We start from the raw sequence: 9,903 nt of genomic DNA on the forward strand, positions 1-9,903 counted from the left end.
AGGATCCATACCCATCTTCTCTGCTACAAAGACCCACCAGCTGCAAAAGCTCATCTTCAAGCTAAACCAGCATCAGTATCATACATCCACACCCAACAGATGCACAAGGTGTGCTCAGAAATCTACCTTCAAGCATCAAACCAGTTAATGTACACTTTAAATGTCTCTTTGGTACCTGAGCAGTTCAAGTAAGCCAGACTGGCAACCAAATCTTAAAAACAAAATGCAAAGAAGGGGAAAAGTAATATCTCAATTTTTAAGGGACAAGAAAAGCCTTCCATTTGTGGTTTTTTTTTTAGGCACCTACTAATTTGCCATTCAACAACAATTTAAAAATCAGTACCTGAAAGCTGCTCTAACATCCTGCTTGCAGACAGTTACAAATTGAGACTACCTTTTACTACAAATGTTTCTAATTCCCTTAGAAGAAGAGAGAAGAAAGCAGGCATGGGAAGGTACTGGGTGCTCCTTCCAAAGCAAGATTTCTCCACCTAACCCCTCCTCTCTCAGGCTGGAAGCCCATCTTTACGTCAAGAACATGAATCAAGTAAAGCCCTTTGACTCACTTGGTTGACAAAATCTTTCCAGAGCCACAGCAGAGGAAGAAGCCTTCCCTTACTCATCCTTGGATGAAAGCAGAAGGCAAAACAACAAGGAATTCACACACAGGAGCCATTTCCTATGGAAGCAAGTAGATCATAAAGAAATGTGGAAAGATTTGCCCTGATAGTGCTGGACAAATGCATCACACATGTACATCCTCCTCCAAAAGCCAGCAGGAACACCAGCCAGTGAGCTGCTTTGTCCTTATCTTCGCATTCTTTTGCGGACACTGGAAAATGCTGCACAGGGATACTGATAAGGTGGCAGATGTTTCCACAGATAGACGTTTCCTCAAGCATGCTCAGAATGAGATTCCAGACACTGAGAGGACATTTTTCTAAAACCTGAAAGATGGAAGATTTTTCTTTAAAATCTACTTAAATGTTTTTTATGTGTGACAGGGTCAACAGCTCAAATTTTTTTCCTAAAACCAAGTATTTTAGTGAAGAAGTAAGAAGCAATTCTAAATAACTGGTGAATATCTGCCTGCCAATGGGAAGCAGAGAATTAATTCTTTGTTTTGCTTTGCTCTTCTGTGCAGCTTTTGCTTTACTTAACTGCCTTTATCTCAACCCATGGGTTTTCTCACTTCTACTCTTCTAGTTCTCCCTCCCATCCCACCAGCAGGGAGGGAGCAAGGGGCTGTGTCATGCTTAGCAGCCAGCTGGGGTTAAACCATGACAAAAAGTCCTTCCCCTTCTGAGAGGGGCTCAAATGCTGACAAGGCTCACCAGTGAAAGAGCACCACAGCTAATAAACCCCTTCCCTTATATCCAACAAGAACCCAGGGTGACCTTTATGATAAATCCAGGACTAAAAGTAACAGAAGGTCTTGCAGATCAGGACGAGAGGATCTAGGCAAGCACACAAGAAGGATCCCAGCCAGGCCCTCTGATAAGGAGCATGGCTGAAAGCAGCACTGTTCAGCTCCAGTTTTCCTGTGCACTGTCTTTCATGAACAAACATTGGCAAGCTCGTAGCTCCAGCAACACAAAAATCTCTCTCTAACAAAAACCACATTTGGGATTGCTGGGATTCCAGTGGTAACTTTAATGGTATGTGCTGCATTTCCCCTCCCCGCAATGCTGCCAGAGGGTCCCCGGGTTAATTTGTTACAGCTGAGTTGTACTTTCAGAGCCAGTCCAAGCCCTGTGTGACCCGGCTGGACAGACAAATCCCGCACATTTGTTAAGGACATTCACAGCTCCTGATGAGAGTTCAGATGGAGATGTACTTCCAATAAACAGGAAAAAACCTCTTGCATTTGGCCAAAACACACTTATATCTCCCCTGCAAGACGTTTCCCCCAGCCCTTCGCAGACACTTCAAACATAAACAGGGACATTAGCGAAGCCAAGTGTTAAATCCCTCAGAGAACCCTTATCACCCTTCTGCTGTGTCAGTAATGCTTAGTGTTGCACTTAGGATGAGCAGCATTATGGATTTTAAATCAAGTCTAATCAAAGATTCATTAACAGGCAATACATTAACGCCAACATAGAACTACGAGCCACTCGGTGCCCTTCAGCAGCTCTGCAACTCCTGAACAAGCAGTGAGTGTCAGCAGGTCAGGATATTTCTTCAGGGTTTAAAAGGATAGGTCAAAAGAGCAAAAAAAAGAGTAATTCTTCCAAGGAAAAGAATATATGCATCCAACTTCAACATATCTGTTCAAGTCATGCCATGCATGTATATCCACTGCTCTCACAGGAGGTATGGGTGCAGCACTTATTTTAAAAGATTAAAAAACCCAGGCTGTTCAACTTAAAAACAGATCACATGGCAGTTTCAGTGCAGAACTTAAAGAAGTGGCAGGCTGGTCAATTTAAAACAGAATTCCCCATTTTATCACCTCTGTAAGCAGTAGACACCAGTATTTCCTACATTGCTCAAACAAGGACATTCCTGTGGCTACACCAGGCCAGTGCAGTCTCAAAATCCTAAAAGCCTCTACTGAATTCAGCCCCATAACATTTTCCACTGGATAACACATTATTACTACCTCCCTTCTGCATATGCAGACCTGAGGCACAGCAAGAACAGAAGAATGGGTTTAGAAGGATTTAACAGCTTTTTTTTTTCCAGTTAATGGGAACTGGAGACAGCCAGCATTCTCACTTAGAGCAACTCACACAAAGCTACATACAGGAAGTCCAGAACAGTCTTGCAGAACTCAGATGCCACAAGGTTACCCTTCCTGCTTATCAGAGAGTACATCAAGTCACAAAAACATGGGTGTCTTTTTCTGAACTTCCTTCAAAAAAATATACCTTCTCCTCAAACACTCCCATTGCTTTTCCAGATTATTCTGGGAAAAAAAATCAACAGTGGGAATCAATGGACCACAAAGTAACATTACAGGAAGCTGGTAGTCAGCAGCCTGTGCTCTAAATAATGTAATGATACATCTATGCTCCCATCAAAGATATTGAAAAGACGAAGAAAATAGTACATAAATACTAGTAAAACAGGATAAATATAACTCCATTGTCTGGTTAAAAAACACCCACACACATCTTTCTTCCAATGAAATATAACAGGAACACTGCAAACTAGGAAGGGGTAGCAAGAGGGACCCAAAGCAGCTAAAGAGAGCCAAAAGTGCAAATCTTCAAAGGGAAACTCAGCATGGCTCTCCCAGAAGCCCACATTTTCAACAGCATTCATGGATTTTGGAAGCCTTTGAAGCAGAATGATCTCAGTTCCAAACTCCTCCTTCCAAACTTTCCTATAAGGCAGCTTGGCAAATCTTTCTTTTCTTGTGCAGAGTATGAATGCAGAGATTTTCTGCTAACCACAAGTGTTGGGTGTTGTGGGATTTTTTATTCCTTTCCCCTAGAAAGGTTTTAAGTCCATTTAAAATGCATTTATCAACCTGCATATAAATTAAGTCTTGCTTACATCATCCAACTGCATTTGTCCTCAATATTTAGGCAGATCAAATGTAATGAAAATCTTTACAGATCGAAAATTCTGCAGTTGCATGATACCACAAACTGGCATCCATCCACTAATAAGATTTCTGGATGAAAATAGAAGAGGAAACATTCAAGAAAGCATCCTCTTGGTGGTATTTCACCTAAATTCCATCCAAAACTGCTTACAGTAAGTACTACAGACAGATCTGCAGTAAACACTTAATGGCAAAGTGCAGAGAATGATGATATGATTTTCTACCTATCTAACACCTGGTATTTACCAGGCTGAGTAAGCAACAATGTAAGACCAAGCTAATGTGGAAATTCTGCCCTTTTATTCACAGTTATATTTCCAGGAGCCTTTCAGCCTCTACAGCTCAGCACGTGCCACACACACACACAGCAGCTACAAATCTGCAGGCTCGACAAACACTTGATCACATGAATGATTTTAATCAAGCAGCAAAATCCCATCTTAAAGTCACTGGGATTTATTTCATGAGGATGCCTTTGCATTATTATTACTATTCCATCTGCTTCATAATATGTCCTCAGTGCAAGGTTATGACAAAATTAATGAAATCCAGGCAACTATCCATAACACCATCTTTCAATTTCAGTATCTCAGCATGAAATAAGGAGACTGAAAAGATACATACAATAATTTTTTCAATATATCTATATAAAGATTCCTGAAGTCCATTTAATTGCTACTGGTGCAGACTAGAATACTGATTTTTAAAGTTCACTCATAAAATTTAAATCATGCTAGTGCCACTGAACAGTTCTCACAGCAAAAATACTGTTTCATTATGCACAGCAAATATTTCCCCATTTAACTAAGTTTATTAACCAATAAATTCATGATCTACATGACAGAATATGCAAACAAGTGGGGATAAGAAAAAAGCTACAAGACAAGGCTCGCACAAATATCATAACCCCATTTTCTGTTTAGTGCTTTCAGTGGATATTCCAGTATTTTAAAATTCTACCAAGAACCACCCCATGCTTGAGCTATCCATCTCATGAAGAGACACACAAGAGGAAAAAAATTTAAAAACAAACAAACCATACTTTGATATTTTGAAGGTACAGACAGAAATCTACAGATGTACTTTTATAGTATGTCCGTATGTTCCTCACTGCAATCTCAGAATGTTTTAATACAGTATTCAAGACTTTGTAATGATATCAAAATTATTTAGGATGTAAAGTCATATTTTATGCCAGTTTTTCTTTAACAGCATATTTATCCTATACTTTCATTGTGTTTACCTTCTTTTTTTTGCAAAGAAAAGAAAATTCAGACACACAGAGATAAGATAGTTTGTTTTGCTTCACAATTAGATCAATAATGCTGATCCTTCCAGAATAACTACCAAGTAGACGAAGTTCAAATTTGGGGATTTAGAAACAATTTCTTCAGAACCTGCTATTAGATTTTTAAGTATCCCTGAAAACCTCTCTGTATAAGCAGGAAGTCTTTTATTCCAACTTTCCTTCATCACCTTCCTTGCTCAGGAAGTGATGACAAAAAAGGCAAAGATAACAATCTAAAAAAACCCCAAACAGCCACCAAAGAGAAGATCCTGGCAGACAGCTGTATGGCAGAAACCTCTTAACCAAATAACTTTCCCTGTCTATAATCAACAAACACAAAACAGTGACTTGTAAAAATAAAACTTGTCTAAGCTTAGTGTCAAAACCTAAAAATAAGTTCTGGCAGTGGTTGTGTGTGAGGTTCTCCACACAGGGTTTCTACACTGCAGCATACCTCTACCTTTTCCCTTTCTTTTCAGCTGTTAGGTTAATTCATACCTTTAAAAACATCATCACCAGACTCTTGCTGCAAAATTACCATTCAGGATGCACAAATTAAGGAGGCAACCCACTCAAAAACACTGTCCTTTCGTTCACAAAATCCAACGTGCACAAAAGGAAAATGCAAGGATAAATTCTGTACCTCCAGCTCCGTCTCTCTGCGATTGATATCATCTGTAGATTGATTCAGTTTTTCTAGCTCCCCCTAGAAGGAAAGAAAGTCAGATGCATAGTAAGAAATTACGGGAAAAAACATGTCTGAGAAGGCTCATTCAGCAACCCCACTGAAAGCTCACAAAGGCTGTGGCTAAGGAATTTAGTGAAAAGAGGAAACCTTGAGATGTCCAGAATAACTTCGCCACTGGCCTTCTACTTTGCTACTTATAAGAAAAAATAATCAGAGAAGCTCTATAGTTTTATGTTAAGGCAACACATTTCCTATTCTGGCTACTTCTTCACTATTACAAATAAACACGAGGTACAGTAAGCTCTGTCTCATTAATCAATATAGTCAATATCAGCAAGGTACTGGGAAGACAGACACACCCACCCAGAAGATTAGCAAAGTTTGTACTATCGCAGGAGACACACAGTGAAAGGACAGAACTGATAAGAAACACATCTTGCTGCACGAGACGGATTTTATATTGGATTTTGGCAAACCATTTCTTAACCCAACCGGTCCACGGGACATACAATTATGTTTACCTAATTTGCCTTCCTGCCAACATTTTGATCCCTTAAAAGCAGGAACAAAGGTGTTAAATCCCTTGAATAAATATGTAGTAGAAGTGGTGTTGGCATGAATGAAGTTACTATAAAAATAAAGCTCATTCTTACCGACTTTCTTACCTCAAAAAGCAACCCTTAGGAGGAGATCTGATAGCTTTCTTTATCTGGGCAACACGATTATAAGATTTTTAACAGGAATGTTCTCCAATTTAAACGTTATTTAACTGTCAACCCGTGTAACAGAACACGCCTGGAAATGTTTAGCTGTACAAACCGAACGCTGTAAATTGATTGTCACTGGAGCAGTTTCCCACTGGACTACAAGAATGACTCTGGTTACAACCAGAAAGGAATTCATTACAACAGTTTAGCTCTCTTATCCTCAGCAGTCAGATTTCGTTTCCTACTCCGAAGACTTGGAAAACACCTATTTGGGTATCCATGTATCCATGTCTGAAACAAACACTCATCCAAAAAATTATCTAGTTGTCTCTTACTGTAAGGCTCAAAACCTCATGGCTCTCACGGAAGCAGACACAGCAGCCTGTTTTTCAAACCAAACAGAAAACTGAACAAAAACAATTGTTTTGCCAACAATTCACAAATCGTATACGTGGAAACGTGCAGCAAGCTGAAGAACCTAAGGCCAAAATTAGATCAATAGACACCAACCAAGCTCAGCCTCTTAAAATCAGGGCAGTACCAGGTTAGCTTTTGGCTGAGGGCCTCGCTCTGTGTAACCATGTTTTGAGAATTTTGCAATGGCTCTGCACAGCCCTGGAAAACAAAATGCTCATGATGGAGAAAAGAATGGCAATTACAGCGAGCAGGGACCTACGCCAAGGATCCTCTCAGCAATGCACACACGTGTTATATTCATTCATGACAAACAGTACCAGCAATGCTGGAGGCAAAAGCCATAAATCTGCAGAGACCTAAAAATACATTTCATTTCGGGGACCACAGCGTGCTTCAAGTTTGTACTGTGCTATTGGTCGAGACACGATTTTGGGGAGAGAAGCTTTGTTTAGAAACCATGCAAGAATAAAAAGCATTGCAGGAGGCATTCACTGAGAGGAAGCCCCATATTCCACTAAAGCTCCTTTTTACAAGAAAAAAAAATGATAAAAATAATGAAATATAATTTTAAAACCTACGTTTTATGAATTTCTAAGCACCAGCCCCGCTCCACGAACAAGGTCACGCTGTCATGGTCAAAACTAAAAAGGGGAGGGGGGGATTTCAGCAGCAGCAGCAGCAGCAGCAGGAGGAGGAGGAGGAGGAGGGACGCCCGAGAGAGCCGGGCGCGGAGCGATGCCCGGGGTAACAAAGGGCTGGGGCGCTCCGGGGGCGCTTCCCCGCTCCCGGCGGGCGCCCAGACACCCGGGGCTGCGCCGGGGAAAAAAAGAAAAAATAAATATATATATACACACACATATGTGTGTACGTATACATGTGTGTATATACATATATATGTACGTATGTATGCACATACGCAGCAAAAGCAATGAAATAAAAGGCGACCATTACTACATACATTACATTACATTACTACATAGAGCCATAACACGCGCATTAAAACGAACTTAAGGAAAGGCAGCCGCCCCTCGCCCGGCCGGCAGGCCCTCACCTGGATGCGGGGGTCCACCTCCTCGTCCTCGGGCCGCGCTGGTTCCTCGGCGGGACGGCCCCGCCGGCCCCCCGGCTCCATGGCGGCTCCCGCTCCCTCAGCCTCAGCCTCCGCCGCTGCCGCCGCCGGCGCCTCCCGCGGCCGCCGCCGCCGCCGCCGCTCCCGGCCCGGCCCGGCCCGACCCCGCCTCCGGGGAACCCCTCCCTCCCCACAGCGCCCCCGTCCCTTTGTGCCTTCGCAGCGCAGCGGGGAAAGCAGCGCCCAATTTCGGGGTTTCCTTTCTCTCCCCTTTGCTTTTTCTTTTTTTTTTCCCTTATTTTTTCTTTTAACGCTCCCTCACGCCCCGTTTTTCTGGCCTGCTGATTCCTGGGTCCCGCCCGCAAGGGCGCTGCGTGAAAGCGGGATGAGTAGTTCCAGGTGCAGGGAAACGCTAAGGATACCTTGCTGGCTTTTTTAATTTATTCCCCCCCCCCCCCCCCCCCCCGCTTCTTCTTTCCTCTTTTTCAAGCTCTGCTGAAGACTGACATGCCCATGAAGAGAAAAAAAAAAAACATTAAAAAGGGGGAAAGGGAGAAGAGAAAAATACTAAAGGCGCTTTCAACAACCTTGAAAATTCAAATGAAACCCAGATTTCTATTGTGTGGCAGCTAAGCAGGCAACTATTGTACCTACTGCATGCAGTAGAAAAAGACATACTGAAGACTCATCCTTTTGTTGTCAGTAAAAAGGAACTTTGAACAAGAAATATGTACATGCATGGCCCAGGTCTAGCAGAGCACTTCGGATTAGTGTCTCCCTAATCGCAGGGGTGGATAACAAGTAATTTTGAACAGATGAGGAATATATTTCCACCTTTAAAGTATTGCCATTAATTTAACCTGGTTTTTTTTTCTTTTGTTTGAAAAATCCTCAAATGATAGCAAAAAAATTGAAAGTTTAGATATGGTGAAGAAAGGAGCATCCTTTGTGAGACTGAAGGTGAAAAAGAATCTCATATCTCTTTAGAAGATAAAAATAAGGAGGAGGTAAAATAAGAAGATAAAAATTAACATTGCTAAGGTAACTGAGGTAAAAAAGGAGGCAAAAGAAAAGCATTCAAGCTCTTCCAAATGCTATAAAGCAACCGGGGGGAAAAAATATGGAAAGAGACTGACATAAACATTTGAAAATAGTATAAACATGGAAAGTGACACCAACAAACTAAAATAATCAAGGAACAGAGGAGGTGTTGCAAAAACGCAGATGGGTTGTTTGCAACATCTTCACTGCTCACAGCAGAAAAAAATCATGTTAAGGGGGGAAAAAAATAAAAACAAACCAAAAACCAAATTAGCCAAAGCCAAGTGTTTGCTCTTACTGCTGTCTGTTAAGCGATTCCAATGTGTACACACAGCCAGAGGTTCCCAGGACCTTGGCCTTTCTTTTCCCTGGTGTGCTGTGGCTCATGCCAAGACTGCAGTGGTCAAATGTCCAACACTGCCATCATCCTAAAACAGCACAGAAAACACAAAGCTGTACATGGAAGAGTCAATGTGGAGAGTCCTGCTGTTATCACTTTGATTTCTAAAAAACAAGACTATGTAAAAGACTCACTGCAGCTATGCCCTGTTCCTCCAAAACCTGCACAGGCTGACCCATGGAGATGTCACAAAAAGCACTGCCCACTGCTTGGTGTACAGAAGGGCTCCTGCACACACATGCTCTCCCAAAAAGATTTGTTATGTTGGCACAAAGGACCCTCTTCTTCCATCGCCACTGTGACAATCCCCGTGATTGTTGCAGCTGGAAAACCTCCAGCCAAACTCATCAATCTGCCACCATCAAGGCAGAGCAAGCTGTCTCTCTCCTTAGCTGCACAGCGGATTTAGAAAGTTGGGAGAGCTGCCTGCAGAGCTTAGCACTGTGCAAGAGATGGTGTGGACACACAAGCCCCTTTTCACATGAATCTGAAATCTCTCACAGAGCCCTGAGGCCATCGTGATCATTTTATATCAAGCCAATACGTTGGGAAGATCTGGATATAATAAAATCAGTGAAGAATGCACATCTGTCATTACTGCAGACATCACTAAGGCATTAACAGAAAAGTGGCCTGAAGGAAAAGATTTGACAGAACAGGGAAAGGGAAACTATTCAGTACAATAAAGATCAATAAGAGACTCAAGGCTATTATTTACATGTTCATTTTCTTCTCTT

At 41.9% G+C, this 9,903-nt stretch overlaps 1 protein-coding gene across 1 annotated transcript in view; it reads right to left on the minus strand.

Annotated features, from left to right (window-relative positions):
- SH3BP5 (SH3 domain binding protein 5) overlaps positions 1-8,052 on the minus strand; it is a 51,674-nt gene extending 43,622 nt beyond the window's left edge. Inside the window, exons 1-2 of the mRNA XM_084209915.1 lie at positions 7,708-8,052; positions 5,488-5,550 (exon numbers count right to left, since the gene is read on the minus strand). Coding sequence (XP_084066041.1) covers positions 5,488-5,550; positions 7,708-7,788 — 144 coding nt within the window. The 5' untranslated portion in view covers positions 7,789-8,052. The remainder of the gene's footprint in view (positions 1-5,487; positions 5,551-7,707) is intronic.
- Positions 8,053-9,903: the final 1,851 nt, after the last annotated feature.

Source organism: Fringilla coelebs (genome assembly GCF_963513975.1).
Source record: "Fringilla coelebs genome assembly, chromosome: 1".
Lineage (NCBI taxonomy): Eukaryota > Metazoa > Chordata > Aves > Passeriformes > Fringillidae > Fringilla > Fringilla coelebs.